The sequence below is a fragment of the Macrotis lagotis genome, chromosome 7 (genome assembly GCF_037893015.1).
Source record: "Macrotis lagotis isolate mMagLag1 chromosome 7, bilby.v1.9.chrom.fasta, whole genome shotgun sequence".
Taxonomy (NCBI): Eukaryota; Metazoa; Chordata; class Mammalia; order Peramelemorphia; family Peramelidae; genus Macrotis; species Macrotis lagotis.
The window spans coordinates 128998771-129023936 of NC_133664.1; the positions used below are offsets into that span (position 1 = coordinate 128998771).

The 25166-nt window shown below is 33.2% G+C and overlaps 1 protein-coding gene across 1 annotated transcript in view; it reads left to right on the forward strand.

Annotated features, from left to right (window-relative positions):
• SLC13A1 (solute carrier family 13 member 1) overlaps positions 1–23183 on the forward strand; it is a 78428-nt gene extending 55245 nt beyond the window's left edge. Inside the window, exons 8-15 of the mRNA XM_074193807.1 lie at positions 3343–3462; positions 7698–7796; positions 9135–9236; positions 13111–13217; positions 16970–17079; positions 18632–18793; positions 19691–19828; positions 21343–23183. Coding sequence (XP_074049908.1) covers positions 3343–3462; positions 7698–7796; positions 9135–9236; positions 13111–13217; positions 16970–17079; positions 18632–18793; positions 19691–19828; positions 21343–21480 — 976 coding nt within the window. The 3' untranslated portion in view covers positions 21481–23183. The remainder of the gene's footprint in view (positions 1–3342; positions 3463–7697; positions 7797–9134; positions 9237–13110; positions 13218–16969; positions 17080–18631; positions 18794–19690; positions 19829–21342) is intronic.
• Positions 23184–25166: the final 1983 nt, after the last annotated feature.

Here is a 25166-nt window from a genome sequence, read left to right on the forward strand (position 1 = left end):
ATAAAAGCCCTTAATGTAGATGCATGCCAGATTCTGTGTATCCTGACTATAGAGCCCTGGTAGTTGAATTGTTTTTCTGGCAACTTTTAATATTTTCTCTTTGACTTGGGAATTTTGGAATTTGGCTGTAATATTCCTGAAAGTTTTTCTTGTGATCTCTTTCAGGAGGTGACTAGTAAATTCCCTCAATTTCTATTTTACCCTCTGCTTCTAGGATCTCAGCACAATTTTGCTGCATTATTTATTGAAAAATGAAGCCTAGGATCTTTTCCTTGTCATGACTTTCAGGTAGCCCAATAATTTTTAAATTATTTCTTCTGGATCTGTTTTTGAGGTCAGTTGTTTTTCCAATGCGATATTTCACATTTTCTTCTAATTTTGGTGGGTTTTTTTGGAAGAGTTTTATTTCTTCCTGATTTCTTGCAAAGTCATCATTTTCCTTTAGTTCCATTCTGCATTTGAAGGAATTATTTTCTTCAGAGAGCTTTTTTAATCTTCTTTTCCAGCTGGGCAATTCTGCTTTTTAAGGCATTTTTCTCCTCATTTGTCTTTTGTGTTGCTTTTTTTCCATTTGGCCTAAACTGGTTTTTAACATATTATTTTCTTCAGTATTTTTTGTATTTCTTTCAACAAGCTGCTGAATTGGTTTTCATGATTTATCTGAATCACTCTCATTTCTCCTCCCTGTTTTTCCTCTACCTCCCTTAATTGCTTTTCAAAGTCTTTTTTGAGCTCATCCATAGCCTGAGTTCATTTTCTATTTCTCTTGGAGGTTTTGGGTACAGAAGGTTCGATGTTGTCATCTTCTGATTATTCCATGGGACCAAAGTATTTTTCTTTGGTCTGATTCTTCCTTTTCATTTGCTCATTTCCTCAGCCTATGACAGATTAACCACACTTCCAGGGCTTTGAGGGTTTTTGAGACTACCCACGGGGACCATAATTCCTCCAAAGTCTTATGAGAGGCTTTGACTGCTATCTTGTCTGTGCTTTGGTATGTGGATGCCAATAGACCCTCCCCCCTGCACTGGAGTTATGACAACTTTTCCCAACCCCCAGTCCCAGTGAAACATACTTTTCCCCCTGGAACTTCTAAGTTGTCTTGGTCTGGGATATTGTATCACTTGGTGTTTCTGAGGATTGTACTCCTCTAAATTTTGGCTAGAGTCATAATTTGATGATTTTTGGAGTTTTGGAGTGAATGAGTTTCTGAGAAAACCTGCCTTCATGCCTCCAACTTGGTTCCCAAATTTTCTTTTTTTCAGGAGTTTTTCTATTAAGTGAATTTTTGTATCTCTTTTACCACTAGGCCAATACTTATTATTGGTATTATTTTTTTTCATTTTTTTGTTTCTTTTACCAAGTTGTTAATTCTCTTTTTTATACTTTTCTTGTATCACTCTCATTCTACATATCATTCCATTACTCTTATCTCATTCTTTAACTCTTCTAGGAATTCTTACTGGACTTGGGTCCAGCCAGAATTTTTCTATGAGGCTTTTTTGCAGCTATTTTCACATTGTTGTTTACTTCTGAACTATATCTTGGTCTTCCCTGCTACTATATTAGCTTTTTATGGTCAAGTTCTTTTGTTGTTTTTTATTCATTTCCCCAACCTATTTCTTCATTGAGACCCTTATGTTAAAGGGCTCTGCTCACTGGGGTTGGGAGGACATGACTAAGCTTCTGACTTTTTAATACTTTTGTTTTCAGTGATAGTTCTGGGAATCTACAAATTTTTGGTGCATTTGATGCAATTTCAACCTAAGGGAGGTATGGTCACTGCTCTCCTCCTTTGCACTCAAGTCCAGGAAAGGCCTCTGGTCCCTTGCAGTCACAAGTTCATCACTCTCATTGCCTTGAAACTTTGAGTAGGGCCTTTTCAACTGTGTGACTGACTCTTAGTGCTTTCCTCTGCCATGTAACAGTGACCCAGAATGGTATTTGAATAGTAGAGTTGCTAATCAATGTCACATGTACCTAGTTCCAACAAAGAGTCCCTTCTAATCTGTTTCTGAACCAATGGTTGACTCTTTTACCAAATCTGATTAGAGGGTTCCTAAGCTACTACTGTGGCCACTGTTGTTGTTTCCTTGTGTGTGTGTGTGTCCTTTAAATAGGCTTCCATTCTGTAGTCATAAACTTCTCTTGCCAATCTCCTGAATTTTCTTAGGCTAGAAAAATGTCTGGCCTTGACCTTCTGTTGGTTCTGCCACTCCAAAATTTAATTTGAAGGATGATTTCACAGTTGTTTGGAGGGGAATGTTGAGAGAATTCAGCTGGTTTGCTTCCAATCCACCATCTTTGTTCTTGGCTTCTCTACTAATTTTTAATCAAAAGTATTTTCCCCAGAGATAAATGAATTTCTCATAAATGTATAGTAAGTAGCTGAGAAAAATTTAAATCTAGAGTTCCTAGATATGTAGGTGTGTGGGGGCATATATACAGATGCATGGGGCATCATGTCACAAAGGATAGAGTACCAGGTTTGGGGTCAGAGAAGACTCATCTTCCTGAGTTCAAGTCTGGTCTCAGACATTTACTACTTGTGTGACCCTAGGCAAGTCACTTTACATTGCTGGCCTCAGTTCCTTATCTGTAAAATGAGCTGTCGAAGGAAATGGCAAAACCACTCCAGTATCTTTTTAAAGAAGACTTCGAATGGAGCCACAAAGAATTGAACATGACTGAATAATGACAATAAATATGCATGTATACATATACAGGTATGTATATATGTGTGTGTATTATTTACATACAAGTATACATTTGACTATACATATAAATTATATACACTAGCCTATATCTATATATTATATATGCTTTCTGTGTTTCCCCTCCCCAGACATTCTGGGGAGGAATAAAAGAGTTTTACTTTTGCTTGATAGAACAGTGGAAGTTGCTGCTGTGGACAAGTGAAAAAAAGGAAGAGATTGAAGAGTATAAATGAGGAATAATGGATGATAGGAATAAAATTCCTCAGGATCTATTTGTAGCTAAAGTTCAACCAGATGTTTGAGGTTTAATGAGAACAGCCATCCTACACGTGTAACTCCTCTTTTCATCTGTTTTTTTTTGCCTCAAAACACTCATCTGAGCTCTTCTCATGGTCTTAAGTACAGAGACAAAAATCAAATCCTATAAAAACCAAATTTTACTTAGGTATATAGCAACAATTTTGTAGCTGACTGTTCTCTATAATAGTCCAAGGAACAAGAGGGCGTCCCTTAGCTAGCAACAGAGAGTAAAATAGCAGACAAGCTGTCCACTGGTACTAATTCTTGAGATTTCTTATTTGTTTCTTTCATGATGTTAATCTTGCCTATGTCTTTTTTCCCCCAGTCGTTACCCAGATTGTGGCTGTATCAATTTTGGGTCTTGGTTTATGCTTTCCTTTCCTGCTGCAATTATTATTCTATTCTTGTCCTGGATCTGGCTTCAGTGGTTTTTCCTTGGTTTCAAGTAAGTTAATATTTTCTATTTACAACATAAGAAAATGTGAATGAATCACTTGCACATATGTACACTTGTAAATATGCATAGCAATTTTGCTTTACAGTTATTTACTATAGGGTATATTTTCTTTTAATTACAGTCAATTTTGGACCTCATCCTAATGAATAAAATCACCAAATACTTTCTTTATATGTTGTTCTATTCTATAAAGCAGTCTCACAGCATTACCCATCATTTCAATAAAAAAGGAAAGGAGTATATGATTTCTAGATAAAATAAGATGTCTAGTTATGATCAGAATCACAGAATGATATGATTTTTTTATGGGAACTCAGAGGCTGTTTGCCCCAACATATTTAACAAATAATCTCCTAGTCTTTGCTTGAAGACTTCTTCACTTCTACTGAGACAGGAACTCACTAGTTCCCTAGATAGGTCATTCTGTATCAGTAAAGCACTGTCCTTTGCTAAAATTCCTGGGGGAAAAAACACATTTTAAAGGAATCCAATATAACATCAAATACACTGAGTTTAACATAGGGAGAACTTCAAACTGTCTTAGATAGATCAAAGGTTTTCCTATTTAATATGTCATGAGGAATCTGTTTTTAGAAAGACTGAAGTTGTAAACATTTTTAGTAGAGGAAAAAATATTAGTTATTCCACACTTTCATATCAAACTCCAAAAAGTACTGTTATAAAATATTTTTAAGAGAATTAACATTTAAAATTCATTTTGAGAATAGTATTATATTCAAATTATTTCAAGGCTCATCAATAACAAACATATGATATTCTAAACTAGTAATGTGGCAACTTGAGTATAGGGCTGCCCATTGGTGGGCAGCAACATTTTTTGCAAACAAGTTTGGTGTGTTGTATTCATAAAGACCTTGGCACAAGGTAGCCCCTTGCCCAGATTTTCATAGCTTACCTACCTGCTGATATTCTTTCTTTCCTCTCCTTCCTGGTTCTTTCCGGAGCTGCCAGTTTCTATCAGAGGGTGGGAGATAGTGCTGGAAAAATTAAAAATGTATTTGTCCAGATTGTGTACACAGTATGTAGCAGCCTCCCCCAAGGAAGCAAATGTGTGGCATGTCAGTGAGATCAGCAGGTGAGCCACAGCAGGGAATGGCCATCTACATACTAAATGGCTCTTTTGAAAATCTGTTTCTTTGGTGAACCTGTATCCTTACTTTCATAGTAAGTTTTATAAGAAGTAGATGGGATAAGAATCCCAATTCAGGAGTGAATATATCTCAATTAGTCACAGTAGTTTCATATATTTATTATGGCAACTGACAACTTTATAAAATATGAATGCAATTAGTATTATTTAAAAATAACAGTGCAAGAAAGAGAAATTAAGAAGATCTAAAGGGCAGATGTATTGAAATGTATTTACTGTGATGAAGTAAAAAAATGTCCCATGAAGAACATAAATTAGTTAAAGTCCATAAATCATGATCAGTGGCATGTTTAAACAGTACCCCTTGCTGTCCACTATTGGTTAGATGCTGCACAGTTTCATTCTTAAGCTAATTTTTCAGTGTCCTTTTCAGCCCACCAGAGTACTCACCTCCAGAGGCGAAAGATCAAAAAACAGAAATGATGAGCTGCTCTTTTGGCAGGGTACCATACATTCTGATTAGTGCTTTGGCTGTTAACACAGTTAACTCACCCATTATAAATGACCCAAACATATTTGGGAAGGGAGTCTCATTCATCAGTGTCACTGAAGTTATTTAAATGGCGAGGTTGATGTATTGTCATTTGCTTCATCAATTCCTTTGTGAAGGTATTAACCTTCATTTTCAGGAAAGCCAGTCTGGCTTTTGTCTTAACTCTGTGTTGCCCCAGATAAAGCAACAAGGTTCATGTTCAGTCTCATATTTGGATAACTTTTCAAAGGAAGGGTGCTAGTTTTAGATGCATATTCCCTAAAGAGCTGTGGGTGTCAAAGTGAAGTTTATCTTAAGTTGTTCTTTAAAGGTGATTTATAGATTGTTTTCTAGGATTATTAGCATTTTTCATATGACAAAGTATAAATTTTTTGTAACTGACAACTCTGATTTAATATATTAGTGATTCAATAGACAAGGGTAATACATACAATGATATAAATAAGTCTTTCATATCTCTCTCCAATTCCTCCCACAAATCTTCCCTAGTGTGGTTCATCCAGAGTGCAAGGGGACTTTCCTCTAAGTCTCTCAATAGTGTGTGGATACCAACAGAACACAGGAATCATCCATTGATTATCCCTTAGTCCTACTATATTACAGGCTCATCTTCCTGATGACATGTTCTAAATTACTATCATTATTCACAATAATAAAAATTCAACATTTCCTAAATAGTTTTTTTTTTTATCAAAAGCAACTCCATTGTTGGTTCTATCAGTTAACTGTGGTTTATGACCTTTTATGGAGATGGTAATATGTTGGAAATTGGAAGAGGTATAGAGAAAGTGATCTCTTTACGCTCTGTTCTCTGGCCTTCAGACTATCATTTCACCAATCACCTTGGACCACAGCATGTATTATTATTATTATTATTATTAGGGACAAAACGAGGGAGGAACCAAAATTAAGAGATACTATGATTGAGTGGAATGGAGTGTTTTGAGATGAAATGCAATATGAGAAGTTTTGATTGTTCTATAGTAATTTTTAATTTTTTTCCAACTAGTAAGCTGGATTTTTATTAATCATTTTTTCACTACCCTTTCCACTCACCTGATTAATTTTTTAAAGCCTACAAAATAAATCCTTCAAAACTATTCTATGTAATCCACCAAAATAATTTTCCACATTGGTCATGTCTAAAAGTATGACTTCTTTTATATTTTAAGTTCATCACCTCTATTGGAAGAAGAGTAGTATATTTCATCAACATTCTTTTGAACATGTGCTTTAACATTGTGCTCATCATATTCTGAAATTTTTTAAGATTGCTTCTCTCCTTAATATTGTTTTATTGTGTAATTTCTCCTAGTTATGCTTCATCTGCATCATTTCATAAAAATTCTTCTAACTTGTTCACTTCATCAATGGCACAATAAGCTGTCATAGGAGTATTTTGAGATAAAATACAATATACTGTTGATTTTTCTATAGTAATTTTTAACTTTTTTCCACTAAAAAGTATTTTTATTGATCAATTTGTCACAATAAAATTCAATTAAATTCATATACTACAATTTGTTTAGCCATTCCCAAATTGGAAGATTGCCCCTTAGTTTTCCATTTTGTATGATCATGACTATAAATATTTTTGAAGATAGAGATTCATTTGTACAGGCTTCATAGTGATGTTGCTTTTGAGATTCATCAGGGTGAACTTTATCTATTGAAATGCCTATCTAGTTCATGGTATAAAACTTTAATTTTTTTAATGTAATGATGTTCTGGGGGCTATATTCACTGGGCTTGAGTGTTTACCAGGTTTTAGACAAGGTTGGTGAGGTAGAACAACTTCGTAGTAGAATGTGAATTGATTTAATTTGGCATGATTGTTGCTGTGTTAATAAAATAAGAATAGACTGTGCCATCTAGGTACTTTGTATCTTCACACCAAGTCCAGCTAGGTGGTCTAGGGTCAAGAATACCTTAATTCAGTCCAACCTTAGATACTTACTAGTTGTATGACTCTAGGCAAATCATTTAACCACTTGCTTGCCTTAATTTCCTCAACTGTATAATGTGGATAATCACAGTATCTACTTTGCAGGGTTGTTGTGAGGATCAAATGAGATAATATGTATGAAACACTCAGAACTTGACTTGGAATATATAAATGCTTATTTTCTCCCTCCTATCTGGTCTAGAAAACAAAATGTACATCAAGAAATTCCTTTATAGTCATGTTCTAGCTAGTGGTAAGACACATGCCCACAGGAAACATTTAGGGACAAGGCAATCCACAATAAAATGCAGAATTAGAAAACTAGAAAGTATAGAACAAAGTGCCCATTGTCCAAAAAATAACATTTAAAAAATAATATCCTTCACAGAGGAGTTAGGTCTAAAAGTGGACCTTGAAGACTAAGAAGGTAGAAAGAAGAGAAGTCATTAGAGGGAAGACATAAGAGGGGAAGATACACTTTCCTCTATCAATAACAAAAGTGTTGAGTCAGATGACAAGTGGTTACAAGAATGTATTCTAATTTTATTGATTATTTTTTATTGATTATTCTAATTTTATTGATGCTTTACAAAATCATAACTCTTTAATTCCAGTTTAAAAGAAATGTTCAAGTGTGGAAAGACCAAAACAGTCAAAGAACAAGCCTGTACTAATGTTATGAAGGAAGAGTACCAAAAACTTGGACCAATGAGGTAAGGTATATTATTAATTATGTAGCAGGAAAGAAAAGAAACTCATGGCATGTCTCTATAACTGCAAGGATTTATTTCAAAAAGAATATAGAAAAATTCATTTCAAGAAGAATATAGAAAACCTACCTTAACCAGGGTCTGAAAACGTTTCTAAAACCAGTAAGCTATATTTCAATATAATTGATTTACTCTTTATCTGAAGTATTTTATTTGAAACAATTTAAAAACACTAGTCTGAGGAAATCCATGGGTTTTCCTAGAATACCAAGGAATCCATGAACCAAATAAAGTTAAGAATAGAAACCTGGCCCTAGAATCATGAAGACTTGGGCAAATCCCAACTGATCAGTGGTTCATACAATTCTTTAAGTATGTTAGCTAAACAGTTCTTCAACTTTCTTTTGTCTCAGGATCCTGTTATACTTTTTAAAGTTATTGAGGACTCTCATACCTAAAACTCTTGTTTTATGTAGTTATGAATCTCTTTATCTACTTCTTCCTATTGCAATAGGTATAGATATGGAGACACCTAGACAGATATTTACCATATTAGACAGCAGCTAGGTAGTACAATGAATAGAGAGCCAAGCCTAGCATCAGGAAGACATATTCCTGATTTTAAATTTGTCCTCAAATTAGTAACTGTGTGATACTAGGTAAGTCATTTAAACCCATGTGCCTCTGTTTCCTCATCTATAAAATGAGCTGGAAAAGGAAATGGCAAATAACTCCAGTATCTTCACCAAGAAAACCCTGAAGTCATACAGAATTGGACACCACTGAAAACGACTGAACAACAACTATATTAGAAATTTGATAATCTATTAGAAATATACATGCATGAATTTAGCCAAATTCTTTGTGGTTTTTAGTTCCTATGAAAGAACTGGAATCTCAGAGTTCAAAAGCTCAGAGATCACCTAATCCAAACCTTACTTAAAGCATAAATCCCAATGACTGGTATTATTATAAAAATAGTTTTTAACCACAACCACCCCAGAAAGAGTTTCAGGGAACCCCAAGTGGTCCTTGGACTACCCTTTGAGAACCACTGAATTATAGCAAAATTTTCGTTCAACACTAATAGAGAATGTGCTGATTTATATAAACAGAACCTGATTATGTCAACAAATATTTATTTATAACTTAGACAAAGTGTGACCTCAAAGAGTTTACATTCTACAGTGTTAACTAAGCTTATGAATAATAATAAAAAAGCCCTTTCAGTCTTAACTTTTTTTTTAAAGAATACCACAAAACTTATGATAGCTCAGGAGCAATTTTTATGTGTTACACTTAAGTCAAATAAACGTTAATTATATTGAACTTTGATAACAGATTTCAAGAAATTATAACCTTGGTCCTCTTCATCCTAATGGCCCTGTTATGGTTTAGCCGAAATCCTGGCTTTCTTCCTGGTTGGTCCTCACTTTTTCCACAGTAAGTGCTACACTTAGTCAAACTATCTTTTCTGACTCAACATTGATACTTCTCTCAAGAATCCAAATTAAAATCCAAGTCTTAATTCCTCTCCACTTCACTAGGGTTGATATTACTAATGAAAAAAAGATCATTGTCTAATGAAAAGAGGTGGTTATGGAAATGGAGGATTTAAGTTCCTGTCCTAATTCTGCCATTTACTCACTCTATTGACATTGGGTAGAGGGGCCTTGGTCTCCAAGGCACATTCTTGCTCTAGTCTTGGATTAAATTCACCTTGATAACTTATTAGAAATAAACATATATTTAGCCAAACTCTGTGGTTTTTTAAGTTCCTATGGAAGAACTGGAATCTCAGAGATCACTAGTCCATACCTTACTTAAAGCAGAAATCTCATTGATTAGTACAAAATACAGGATTACTCATCAATAAAGAAATGAGCAATTCCTGAAGTGCTGTTAATGGATCAAGAAAGAATGGCATATTATAGTAGTAAAGCTGAGATTCAGAGAATTTGTGACATATACAGATGACACAGAGTGGGCAGGCATAGATAGGTTATAATTTAGGAAGGAATACCCATATTAATGAGATCATAAATCCTTCCGAGTATCATAGGGTAGTTGTGATAGCAAATGATGGCTTTATAAATCTTTTCTATATAAATGTCAGTAATTTTCTTCCTCTTTCCTCCTTTTCCTCTTTTTAAATAGTAGAATGGTACACTGGAAATTTTAGATTTAGATTCAGAATTTAGATAGGAACTGCCAGTTAGTTTTATGTTCTTGGACAAATCATTTGATCTCTAAGTTGCAGTATCCTTATCTTTAAGTTGAAAGATTTGAACTTCTGCAATCACTTTAAATTTTATTTCAATGATCCTAGGATCCCTATTATAAAGAGAAGGCAGTGGATTCTTAAAGAGGGAAATGACTTACTCAAGAATATATAGTTAGGTAGGGTTGGAGCTGGGATTCAAACAGTCTCAGACCAGGGGTTGGCACAGAATAGCTCACATATGTGGACTGCTCAAAAACAAATGATAGGCTGGATTAGGATCATGGAATATTGTTTGCTGACTCAGGTGTTAAGACTATTGACATAGGAAAACAATATGAAATGAAGACATGTAAGGTCAAGAATACAAAACAATTCATAAATGAAGGTGAGCTCAAATCAATTTGGACTCAAATTAAATTCCTACCTTGCAGGATTTAATGTTGATTTGTGCTATATTAAAATAGCCCCATTTATTAAAAGGTACTATAGTTATAGGAAATATAATGGTAGCTTTATATAAATACATATAAATATATTATAAAATAAGATAATTTCATTACATGTTATTATGAAAATATAATCTAAAGAAAAGCTAAATAGGTTTTCTCTTCTCTATACAGAATTTGGAGCTATTCATAGGTTATCCAAAATCTAAATACCGTGTCTTAGTGATTACCTCCTAGTGTTTTCATTCCATCTGTTTGGGCCTGGATAGAATGCAGTGTGTCACTTCATATTAAACAAAATGAGGTTATAGGGAAGTCTGGTCTATCTTGGCAAAATACAGAACCAGCAATTGCAACTGAAATAAAAGAAACCCAGCAAGACTATTGCTGTAGATTCTGGTGACTTCAATAGAGTGACTCACTCCATGATGACTCTTTTGTTCAGCCAGTAAAGAAAATAAATTTGTTTTCAAGCAAGTCAGACTCATTTTAGAAAATGTATTAAAGTGAAAAAGAAAATTCTTTATCTGGATGATTATGATTTCAGGTAGATGATAAAATAGATAGTGAGGATTGCCATGTTATGGGAGAGTGAAATATTATCTCTCCCACTCTTTCCTTCACTCTCCTAGGCATACATACACACACACACACACACACACACACACACACACACACACACACAAACACTTGTGCAATTTGGTTCTATGATTTCATCTGTGTAGGTAACTCAATGTGTAAACTCCCTCCACTGGCGTCTGCAATCTTATAGACTTTAGGGTGTTAGGAAGTTATTGCTCTTGGTCACTGGGTTAATATGTATCAGAGGCAAGACAATCCAGATTCTCCTAACTTGAAGATTGGCCATATCTCCCCAATACCATACTGTTTTCCTAATCTATATGTAATTAGATACACACTTTATGTTTATATTGATACAGACTTCTAAAAGTATCACCATGACTTTGGGATGTAAGTTCTATCCACATGACTTGCTAATATGTGGCTTTATGGTTTTCAAAGAATTGAAGGTCTTTGGATATTGCCATGCTGTTGGCACTGCCAAATGGATCTAAAGGCATGTCTGTTTTTGGATCTGCCTTTGTAATAGTATCTCATAGAATGGGCCACAGATGACACCTAGTCAAATCTCTTTATTTTACTCATTGGGAAAGTTAGACTAAGGAAGATTGTAAATTTTTTTTCAGGGTCATGTAGGTAGTGACAGAGCCAGAATTTGAACCTAGGTTCACTTGACATTAGACAAATGATCTTTCCATTGAACATACTACTTCCATCCTTCATTTGTACTGCAACCAAATAAAATCATCCCTGTAGTTTATATTCAAAATAGTATTTCATAGACTCATAGATTTAGAACCAGAAAGAACCCCAGAGACTATCTAGAACTATCATCTCATTTTACAGGTGAGCTGAGATGGAGGGAGACCAGATGACTTAACCATAGTTGCACAAGTAACAAGTAAAAGGTCAGCTGGATTCTCTGTCCTCTAACTCAAAATTCAGTGCTTTTTTAATAGAGAAAATGAATTTCTATGAGGTAATGGTATCTGAGGGAGTGTAACGTACTTAGAAAGTCAGCCTTGGATGACTGCATTCAAATTCTGGTTATAACTCTAAAGTTTTTGGTACCCAAGTTACTAGAGCTCCCTATAGTGGTGAAATCACCAGTTGAGTCCAAAAACAAATCAACCAATGACTAGTCTACTTAATTTTCAGTACCTCTAAAATCACTCATATTGTGATTCTACTGGAGTCTGGCAAAAATGAAGACTGGTGAGGGTTATAGAACAGATTGTTAGGCCTTGTCTACACTTGCTCCAACTTCTATTTGCTGACATCATAATTAAGAAAAGATGGCAATAATTCAAAGGAAAAACTTTTTAGATATGTAATTTAACATTGAAATTTCATAAGGACCCACTCACCCTCATAAGCATATCACCATTTGTCTAGACTTCAGGTACCCAATAACTGCTTTTCTTTGGTGTATAGAGTATGATAAGTATAAACTACATCATTTAGATTTTCCTTCCATCAGGGTTCTTAATTACTCTCCCTTGATGCTGGTATAGATACAAGGAGGGCATGGTATAGGAGAAGAGACCACTACTAAAAGGTAAAAGTAATTTTAGCTGGAAGAACCAACAGGGTATGCTTACTTATTCTGCACTCCCAGAAATCCAGAGACAAATTTCCAGTTGTTGAACTATACAATGATTATAGTTTTGCTCTCTCTGCTGTATCCAGCTATTTTTCTTATACATAGGCACTAAAATATAGTATTTATATTTCCTCACATCATGGTCTTAATTCACTGAATCAAAGCATGCTCAGTCAAAAATAGTTAAAAAAGATGTAGGGTATGTATTTGGCACTGTCATGCTACTTATCCCTGAATCACCAAAATATTGACAGTATTGAAATATAACTCTCTGACTTTTCACATCAGTATCTTTGGTGTGCCCATTTGTCTGCAAATGATTTGATGGAATACAAATGATTTTTATGGCAGGATTCATAAAGGAAGTCACAAATAATTTCACAATATTTATGACACTTGGTAATTGGTTCCTATAATTTTAGGTTGCTGTGTTTAATAAATACATTGATAAATTTCCCTTAGGTATTCGGACTTTGCTACAGATTCAACCGTTGCCTTAACTATAGGCATTCTTTTCTTCTTGATTCCAGCCAAGAAATTGACTAAAACTACACCTACTGGAGAAATAAGTTGAGTATTTTTTTAAATTCTGGATTATATCATAGTCATATTTATGGCTAATCTAATTCATTTTGTCAAAAGAACAAAAATAGGTAGGCCCAACAATCTCAGTAGATACACAAAGGTAGAATGCATATAGATGTATATCAATGTGTATGTATACACACACAAATAGACACACAAGGGTCTGTGAGTTTAGAAGGAAATAAAATGAAGGAAAAATAGTAACCAAGGTAAATATTTAAATATTAAAAATCTAAAGGTATATGTATTTATATATACCACACATATAGATATACAGGTATAGAAGCAGAGCATGAGAGTTCAAAGAGAAAAATGAATAGGGGTTTTTTTTTGCAAATTAGAGATGTGTGTGTATATATATATATATATATATATGTAAATATGCATATACATGTATGTATATATACATATATATCTTTAGCATTAACATTTTACATATGCACAAATACTCTCAAATATTTTAAAAATAATTTTTTCATGCCTTTGCTTTTCTACTAATCAATCCCCTCTCCCCTGCCAACTTTCCCCCACATACATTGAGCTCTCCTTTTCACCAAAGAAGAGAAGCGAAGTCAAACTATTTTCCATAGTAGCTGTATCTGATAGGATATTCAACTTTACAAAATAGTAGTTTCCCACTTCAATAAAAGGGAGTTTATAGATTTCTTTAACTTTTATCTGAGATAAAGACTAATTAATCAGAGTTCAGTTTCACTGAAAGGTACTTTTAAAAATAAAAAAATAATCATTATATATTTATACTTTAATTTGATATTCCAGTCATACAAATATGTCATTGGCTTCCATGGGTTGCCAAAAAAATAGGTACCTGTTGAATGAATGATTGAGTATAGAGTGATAAGGACTCCAGGACTAATATAAATAGGAGCAATCTTCAGAGGAGATGAAATCTTCAATTTAGAGTCATCAATAGCATAGTCCAAAAGCATTTTGTTGTTTGCCATCCCATGGTCGCCAAAAAGTCATGTTCTTGTCTAGTGGTCAAAGTAGTAATTAGACTTATGGATGAAGGAGAAACTGAGATCTACTATTAAGTGTTTTCAGGGAAGAGCAGAATTACCAAAATCAATTATGACCTCAAACACTTTGGCTAATCCTCTTCTCTGATCATATGAGTCAGTTTTGCCTCTCTTTCTGATTCAGATAATTTTTTCCTTTTGAAAAGCAGATCTTCCATGGAGAATTCTTAAACAGGTGATTGTATAAAGCTCACAGTATCCCCGCAACCAAGTTATTACCATTATCACAGATTGCAGGGGAATCAATATCCTGTCATCTGAACTTTTGGGTGAGATCCTTCTTGCAAGTACATGAGATACATACTTCTCACAGGGGAAGAGGTGTCTCAGGGTTGGGCAGTAATGCCCTTTATATATTTCCAACTGGTAGCTAATATACTTTCAATGAATGAGGATTTACTACCCAACTGAGCAAATCCACATTTTGAATAGATTCAATTTTTATCAACTTTTCTCTAATATTGAGCTAAAAATTGCCTCTCTGGCACCTGAACCCTTGCTCCTAATTCTTCATCTTGGGGAATAAACAAAACAAGTCTAAAGCTTATTCAAATACTTAGCTATAGAATCAATTGTAACTGTTCTTACCTCTTAGTCTTACCTCAAGTAGCACTTTTAATTCCCCCATCTCACCCCACATTTACAAAGAATTTACAAATTTTATCATTTCTTTAGTCTCTTTAAAGAAGAGATATATCTTTAGCCCCTTTTCTATCCATTCACAGATCCACCACTTTTATCAAAAGATAGGAAAGCATATCACCTTTCCTGCTAAATCCCTAACTGATATCCAGAATGAATGGACCAATTCATATCTCTCTTTAGTGTGCTGGAATTTCTTCTGTACATTTTCTCTCACATGAACTATCTCCTAGTCATATCTCTCGCATATTTTTTAAAATATTTGAACCAAAAACACAGGACTTTAAATTTATCTCTATTAAATTAAATTAAATCTGAGCAGCATAGTTTTGTTTTTATCTCATTGTCTATTGCTCTCCCTTTTCTCTTAGGTCATAGTTCTATCCTTTATTTTTTTTTCTTTCCTTGATCATCCAAACTTTTATTTGTGTGTGTGTAAGACTTTGTTCTTACAGGATCATACTATTTCTCTGTATTCATCCTCAGTTTCCCAATCTTATTCTCATCTCCTATACATTCTTTTAAAAATGTTAATTATTAGTGAGGTTTCTGAACATCTACAATTGATTCTTTAAATAATCCATCCTCTTCCTTCTGTTTCTGACTCTTTGTAATCATTAGTGTTTAGTTTTATTAGAATTTCATTCTCTAGAACATTCTTTTTTTTCCCTTGAGTAGATTTTTTCCCGTAGAAATTTTGGCAATGGAATCCAGTCTTTTCCTTTCTTTGGTGGATGTAAAACTCTCTTAAAATCTAAGATGCAATTCAAAATATGAAATTTACCAATCACCTTCTTCCCTGAGCATTCATTCTCCTTTTTTACCTTGGTCTCTGAGATGACCTAATTACTTCCTTGAAAGATGCATATAATTTGACTCAGCAACCAGTTCCTTCTTATTTGTTCAGAAGTTCCTCCTTATTTATCAGAATGCAGTAGTACAAGTTACTTCAGTACCTGTGCCATTATAATCATATGGTACTTTATATTGAGCAAAGCTAGAGTTAACACACTAATTGAAACAATTGGGACCAGAGCAGAGCAGATGAATGCTGAATGCCAAAAAATTTTTAAACACTCTTAAAATTTGTAACTAGCATATATTAGTTTTTCTTTTCTCCATACTTTCCTTTACCTGAAATTCTGATAAATATGACATATATGGGCACCCCCTTTACATACTATTATTCAGAAGAGAGCAGAACATTTCCTAGATAAAACAAGCTTTTATTCAGCCTTTACTATGCACTAGTCACTGGGCTAAACTCTAGCAATAAAAACAAACAAAAAAACCCAAAAATGCAATACTTGCCTTTAAGTACTTTATGTATGAATGGGGAAGGCATAATAATTATCAAAAGATGCTTACAGGGGCAGCTAGGTGGTGCAGTGGATAAAGCACCGGCTCTGGAGTCAGGAGTACCTGAGTTCAAATCCAGTCTCAGACACTTAATTACCTAGCCGTGTAGCCTTGGGCAAGCCACTTAACCCCATTTGCCTTGCAAAAACCTAAATAAACAAAAAAAATAAAAACAAACAAGAAAAACGATGTGTACAAATATCTAGAGTAGAACATTAGATACAGATATTAGTTAGCTATTAAATCTTGCATCAAAACTCTTAGGACAAATGAGGCATCCTAAGCTAGATCATTTTATTTAGAATCCCCATTAGAATGTTACAAAGCAAACTCTATAGCATAATTTTGAAATTTCAATATGCGTGGCAATATTGGATTTCTGCAGAAATAACATTCAAGGGATTCAGTCCTCCCTACCCAGGTTATGCCATTTTTAGAATTCAGCTTTCTAACTAAGCATCATTTATGCAACTTTCTCAAAAATCAAGCCTTTCCCTGTTCTAGAAATATAAATCACCTTTCCTCTTAAGTATTATTCTTTGAAAATAGAAGAGGGACCTTCTCTATTTATTAAACAATAGCTGTTATGACTGCCTCTAGTGCTGAAAACAAGGTTACCTTTAAGTATCATGTCATATGGTTATTTTTCAAACAGTATTTGAACATCAAATTCTTCTTCTTTTTTTTTTTCCTAGCTGCTTTTGATTACTCTCCACTGATCACTTGGAAAGAATTCCAGTCATTCATGCCCTGGGACATAACTCTTCTTGTGGGTGGTGGGTTTGCCCTGGCCGACGGCTGTGAGGTAATAACTGTGTAAGATTCTGGGCAAATTGCACCTATCCCAAAAAAATAAATAAGAGAAAGAAAGAAAGGGAAAAGGAAACAAAGAAAGCACAGACTCAATTTTTTTTTACCACATTCAAGGTCATACTATCATTTTCATGATATAGATTTAAATAACCACATACTTAGCAGATAATACAGATGAGATCAGAATTCAAGGATTTTTACAGACTATAAGCATAACACGTTTGATTTACAGTGTTCCAGCATGACAAAAGGAAATAATACACTTGAGATTAAAAGTCTTACTCCATGAAATAATATTAGTATAGTGAAGACATTGAAAAAATACTTGGTTCATGGAAAAATAAGATATAAAAGGGAACCTTTTCTTGAGGCAGATTTGTCTTCAAGGTAGGGAGCCTTCATTGATATCAAAGTCCTCTAATAGAATGAATAACTATGTACAAAATAATGAAGTTAATTGTATACAGTCAAGTTTAAAATGGTATTATTATTATACCTCGTTCATAAATAAAAACCCAGAAGTATATTGATTTTTTAATACACCTTAATGACTATTAAGGGTTTAATACATGTAATCAATAAAGGTTTAATATGGTTTCCACTTAGTACAGGTATTAGAAATGTTACTTTGTAGTCTATGCTGAAGAGTAATTTGCTTCTGGGTACAATTCATAGCATTCTCATATTTGGATTTTGAACCTCCCAAAAGTTCCTTTGTGCGGGCATGCCATTAATTTGTCTGAATTTCAGTTTCCTCATTTGTGAAACAAGGAGGTTAGACTAAATGGCCTCTAGTATTGTAACTAGCTAGTGATGTATCATCCTAAAGTTGATATAGTGAAAATCATATCCTCGTCATATGAACTGACTGTTTGACCTAGACCGTTCTAGGGGCTGGCTGGATTCTTGAGCTCTTCCTTCTTTCTTGGCCAGACTTAGTTTCTAGTTTGGTATAAGAATCCCAAAACGAACCAAACTTCCACAAGTTTCTAGGATAGCCCTATTACTGCTATCCAGATAGAAGCTAAGAACTCCAAGGACTTGAAGAAAATTTGTCCCTCTTTCTGAAAGAAATTCATATGTGGTGGGTTTCTAAGAGATTCTAAGAGAGGGTTTCTCAAATTATAATTATGTCTGTACTTCCACAGTCCTGGTTTTGGACCAAAGCAGCTTCTATGGGCACTCCAACCCCCCCCCCCCCACTATTACTACATGGCTTTTGAAATTTTATTACCCTTTTGTTTTTTTTTTAACATACTCTTCCATGGGCTGGGATAGCTTCCACCAACTGACTTCTTTTACAAACAAAGAAAAAAATCAGTTCTCCTGGTACAGTTAGAGTCAATGGATCCTCCCCTTTTCTCTTCCAGAAGGGTTAAACCACATCGTTATTCTACAGGTCTAGGTGTTCTGGGAGTTTGCTACAAGATAGGAAAAAATAGTCTTATGTTTATAGATAGTAAATTCTTTAGCAAATCAATGATGTAAAGAGAAATTCGTTATGAGGACTAAGTATTAACAATTCACATTTATTTGTTTTGTAGGTTTCGGGATTATCTGCATGGATTGGTCAACAACTAACACCTCTGGGCTCATTGCCAGTTTGGTCAATCATCCTTATATCTTCTTTGCTTGTCACTTCTTTAACAGAGATAGCTAGCAATCCAGCAACCATCACCCTTCTCCTACCTATACTAGCACCATTGGTGAGTATTTGGTTTACTTTGACTGTCCCTATGAGGGAAAAGATTATAATAAAATCAAGTTCTGAAAGTGGATGCCAATTTACTCTACTGTGCCTCCATTCTGAACCAAAATTCTCTTCCCTAGTTACTACTTACATATATTTTGTCTCAACATATTGGAGAATTTTTTAAAAGTAAAGGATATATATATATATATATATATATATATATATATATATATTAATATATATATATATACTATTAATCTATATTTATTAAGGACAAGCTCTGTATGCTTTTAGATATAATAAATAAAATAAATATGTTTCTTGTCTTTTTGAAGATACCTACTAGTTGTATGACCCTAGGGGAAGTCACTTAAACTTAGTTTTCTCATTCAAAAAATATCACAAAAAAGAAGAAATGGCAAACCATTCCAGTACCTTTGCAAAGTAAACCCCCAAGTGGGGGTCACAGAGAGTCAGATACAACCAAACAATAACAACTTTATTTCAATATTAATTAATTAGTATTATTTTGATATATTGACAATGATCATTTTATATTTTTTGTAGTAACAAAGAGCAATTTTGCCCTATGCCCAAGTAGCCCATTGTCTGAAAAAGTTAAAAAGCAACTCATTCATCTAGAATAGGACTGAGAAGAAAACAAAATGTGATAGGAAATTATTTTGTATTGGTCAAACTCTTACTGAGAAATGAAGGGACTTTTTTATAACAGATTAAATCTTTTATTTTTTTAAAATTGTAAATGTAAAATGTACATTTATTATTTATAAATAGATATTTAACCTGCTTTGAGGAAAGTTTATTTTAGTGAATTTGTTAATTTTAGTTTTTGCTCCATTGTTTTGTCTTTTAAATTCCTTTAAATCCCTATATTTTTCTTATTCAATAGGCTGAAGCTATTCACATGAACCCTCTCTATATTTTGTTACCTTGTACTCTATGTACATCATTTGCATTCCTCTTACCAGTATCAAATCCACCGAATGCCATTGCCTATTCCTATGGCCATCTAAAAGTCATTGACATGGTAAGTGATTAGGAAAGAATAAGATTTTTGACATACATGTAGGATGTTTTTGTTTCTCTTTTTTTTGGGGGGGGAATGAGATTCCTATTACATTATTACTTCATAAAGTAAATAGATTTTTTATTTTTACAAAAGGTGATGGCTTGAGAGTTTGTTTTATTGAGTTATCAAACCTAAAGTTAAAGTTTTTGAACATTTTCAGTGATTTTATGGAATTTGCAATAGAATTTATAGGTTAGATATTAGAAAAATGACTGATGAAACCTAGAATGATGCCTTTTTTAAACATGAAGAACTTTTTAAAACTAAATGATATATACTATTAATCTATATTTATTAAGAACAAGCTCTGTGTGCTTTCAGATATAATAAATAAAATAAATGTTTCTTGTCCTCTTGAAGCTCATATTCTAAGAGTTGGAACAGTGATCGCAACATTTAGAAAAATAACAATGAATGATTACAAATGAAATGTACAAATTTGCATTTGTTAAATGCAAAAGACAGAATGACTTAACTTTAAAGAAAAACTTTATATTAAAGAAAACAAAAAAATCTGCACATGTGTAATACAGGAAATCTCATATATATATACTCTAAATTAATGTAAGAGTTATAATGGACCATACATGTGAAAGAGCCATCTACACCATAGGTCAATAGACTATTACCAAAGGATCGAATCAGACCAACCATTTATTTGAATACATTTTATACTTGAAAATTGTGTTAAAGGTGTAAAAACCATTCTTGGTTGAGGAATGGAAAAAACAGTTTTTCATCATTATTGGCTGAATCCTGATCTATACATTTTTTTAAAATTAACACTATATGTGAAGACATTTGGGAGGGAACAAGTAACAATTACAAGGCAAGTTTGAACAATATTAAGTTATATCCCCTCCATATCTGGTTTGGGTTATCAAGTAAACAATTTAGAGAAGTTTTAAAGATGAAGTAAAGATTAAAAAAATCTTCAATTTAAAAACTTCAAGCCTGGAGTAAAGAAAGTGAAGCCCCATCTTGCCCGAAATAAAATTTACCAAATACTATAAAACCCAATTATATTACAGCTAATTATATCAAGATTTTGGATAGATTATGTCTTTAAATTTATATCCCATGAAATATATTAATAAAAAACCCACAAATCACTGTTTACAAATGCAATTATAAAAGGAAAATAAAATTTTCCTACTGCAAATGACTGTTGAACATTAGAATGAGTAACCAAGAAAGGTTCTTGAATTTCCTTCTGCTGAAAAGTTCAGAAATGACTTAGCTGTAGTACCAGAATTTCCTTTCCAGGTCACTTCCAATTCCATGATGATTTCTTTAGAATAGATTAGAAGGAAATGGGAGAGGAAGAACCTCTCTTATTACAGAAGAGTCATTCATATTTCTTTTTGAGGCTGTGTACAAATTCAGTATACTAAACCATAAAATGCTATTCAAATTATCTTGTTGATTTATCTTTCAAGAGATTAACTTTTGCATTTTATTTTTTGTTTAAGGTTAAAGCTGGTTTGGGTGTTAATATTATAGGTGTTGCTGTTGTGATGCTTGGCCTCTTCACATGGATGGTTCCTATGTTTGACCTTTATACCTACCCTAGTTGGGCTCCTGAAAATACTAATCATACATTGCCATGACCATGGATGAGAATGGGGACATTTTGAAAAACACTAAGGGTACTTCATAAGACTGGACAATAAATGGTTAAGTTGAGAACTATTTGAGGCATCAAGACAAAATGCAAACCTTCCAAATTACAGTTGCTCTTCTAATGTACATTCCAGGTATTTCTTCCTTTACCATAATTACTCTCAAGCATGGTAGAATGCTGCATTTGGAGTTAAAAAAAAGGCCTTGGATCAAAGCCTGTCAACTATTAGTTGTATGACTCTGGATAAAATATTTAACCTTTTTGTGCCTCAGACAACACCTCAGGAGTTTTCTACCAAGAGGGTTGAATTTCATGCTGATAGAGTTCCAATACTGATACTAGGGAGATTCACTATACTAAAGAAATCATAGATTCTTTAAGGAACTGCTTACTATGATCACTTCAACAGGATCTACAGTCTTTTTTGGGAAGAAGGCAATGTAATTCCTTCCTCAGTATACCAGTCAGTCATCATCAAGCAATCCATGATTGAAATTGGACTTGTGTTATTTGCTTATTACTTTATATTAAAAGTTTACTCTTGTTTTCCAGAAATATCAATCAACTTGTATTATCATCATTTGTATATATATTTACTTGAAGCATGACAAGGAGCTACAAGTTTTCATATTTTTTTAATTCCTGCACTTTATTTGAAGTAAAAATGTATAAAAAGAATGTGATATTGACCATTAACCTGACATGAACACTGAACTCATGAAACAATAAGAATTTAATTCTTGTTTCATTTCTCCTCAAACATGGTTAAGTGAATTTGATGTAATCAGTATCTTTATTCAACAATAAGAAACATACTTTACAAATGTGTGAAAATAAAGATTGCTAGGATTTGGACCACTAGCATAATATATATATACACTAATGGAGAAAAAACAAACAAACAAAAAGAATTCATCAGTTATAATCACTACTTCAAATTGCATTTACTTTGTTTCCTCCACTTGCCCCACATTTATCTCTTTTACAGATGAAAAAACTGAGATAGAATTTAATGTCTTACTAACTACCAAGACATAGGTATGAATTAAGAATGGAAGACATAGCACTTGGGAGAGAAAAAAGGAATAAAGTTCTAGAGCAGTAGAGATATTATGTAAAATTGGAAAAGTAAGGAAGAAACAAGATCTAAGAGGAAGTTAAAACTGGCATATAATGTCTAGATTACTAAAGGGAGAAGGTACAGTGTAAAATAATGTTCATGAGAGGGAAGGGGTCATAAAGCAATTCTAATACTATGAAACCATGTAAGGAAAGTAAAAAGGAACAACCCTAACCGTTACTTAGCTATTTTAACTTTTTATCATATTATCAAACGTATTTTGTTGGGTTTGATTTGGTCTTGTTAAAAATAAAAATTACTATAGAATTACTAGTAAATTTACATGTATGTGAGTGGGTATTTACTTGCATAAGTTGTGAAAGATATTTAAGAGATTTTTAAATTTCATTTTAAATAGTATTTATCTCCATTTATCTTATATAATGGTTATCAATGTATTCATAGAAAAATAAATCCATTTTTACAAAATTCCTGAGTATACCAGTTTTATGTGACTTCATGAAAACATTCCATAAAAACTCTATTTAAATGTTCATTTCAGCACCCTAAGTATGTGGCAAACATTTATTTATAACCTATACTATTTATTATAATTTTTTCTTCTAATCATTCCTTTTAACCACTACTGCATTTATGGCTTGATAAATATTCCATTATGAGAAAATAAAAACTTTCCCAATTATAATAAGCAGTTTAGTTGTGCTTTCAAGAAAAATAATGTCATCTTTTCAGCTTGAACAATTTTTCTAAATAACTCCCAACTGTTACCAAATACACAGAACAAGGAAAAAACCCACCACTTTACCAAATACATCCAAGAATGATCCAGAGAATTCTCTTGATACATCTTAATACTTGCTGCATGTAGCAGAAATGATTGGACAACTCATTTAACATATGCCCTACAGAACTAGGAGAATAATTTATACAGTCAGGATTGCAAAATTAATTCTGTAAGACTTAAGAATGTATTGATCAGCAATGAGCAACCACTTCCTAATAGAGAAGTGATGAGCTTAAGATGTAAAATGTTACTTAAATTTATATACATTATTTTTGACATGGCCAATTCAGGAACTTGTTTTAAGACATTTGTTTCAAAATTTTGCTCCTTTCTCTCTTTTTCTTACTTTCTTCTTTCCTTCCTTTCCAACATGTGATGAGGTAGGAGAGCAAGAAAATAAATAGTAATCGAAAAAAGAGAAGTTTTAAAATGTTGTCTATATAATGATTAACACTTTTTTTTAGATTCAGGTATACAAATATTATTGGAGTTTAGGATCAACTTCCTTACATATTCCCTCTCTCTACCTATTACCTGTTCATTTTTCAAATTAATTCTCCTACTTAGTTCTAAAAAAAATCACAAGAAGAGTGGATAATTTCTTATTACTTGCCAAAATTTCAATGCCTCACATTAGTTCTGAACTCTACCTTAAACACATACTTTAATAAACAGTAGAAACTTCTCTTCCCATAAACTTTTGTTCATTTCTTTCTGTTTCTTTGCATGTGTGGGTATATGTGTGAATATATTTATAAATATATTCATATGTACACATTCACATATAATCAAGACTCCCTTTGGGTTTAATCTTTAAGGTCATTTGCTATGTGAATTATTAGCAATATAACAATGCTTACAATAAATATGAATGATAACAATGTATGACCTAAGAGCATATCCCAAATCCCCATTAATTATCACTGCATATTCCAACTTCTCAGTTTTGGAAATAAAGTCCCACCATTTAGCTTTCACAGGATATCAGGCCAAGTCTTTCAAATATTCTTTTATAATGTTTATTCATAAGAATTAAAAATACTTCTCAGGAGAGAGGTTCTTTTAATCCTTATTTTTATCTGCACTTCACTTTATATGTACTTCTATCATGTCAGATACTACTAGTCCATACAAAGTGACAGCTAAACTGCCAGTCTTTTAGTTTTATATCCCTCAGAAACTATTCTCTTTTTAAGTATATAATAAATGCTTTATTTAATGATCTTTTTTGTTTCAAAAATATTTTCATTTTTTTTGTTTTACAACAGGTAATGATAATTTTCACCAATCATTTAAATTTTTCTCCCTCCCTCCCTCCCTCCCTGCCCTCCCACCTCCCCCTGACAAAAAGCAATCTAATGTAGGCTCTACATGTGTAATTAAGCTAACCATAGATCCATATTAATCATGGTATAAACTATTCTGTGAGCATTTTCACCAGTAGAGAAGTTAGGGGAATCACTTCCACCAAAAGTAGAATAAATCTGATAATGACTTAATAGTTAAGTTCTAGGGAGATATCTGAGATTGACTTGTCAACCATTCAGGTACTATATCCAAATTAGCGGCGATAGTGCAGAATGATCAACTGCGAATGACTTACTTTTTCTCAGCAAAGCTGTGATCCAAGGCAATTCTGAAGGACTTTTAATAAAGTGTACTTATTCATCCCTAAAGACAGAACTAATGGTGTCTGAATATATATATATATATATATATATATATATACATATGTTGAATATCCTTTTTAAACTTTATTTTTCTTGAGGTTTCTTTCTTTTGGGGGGGGGCTATGTGTACTTTCATA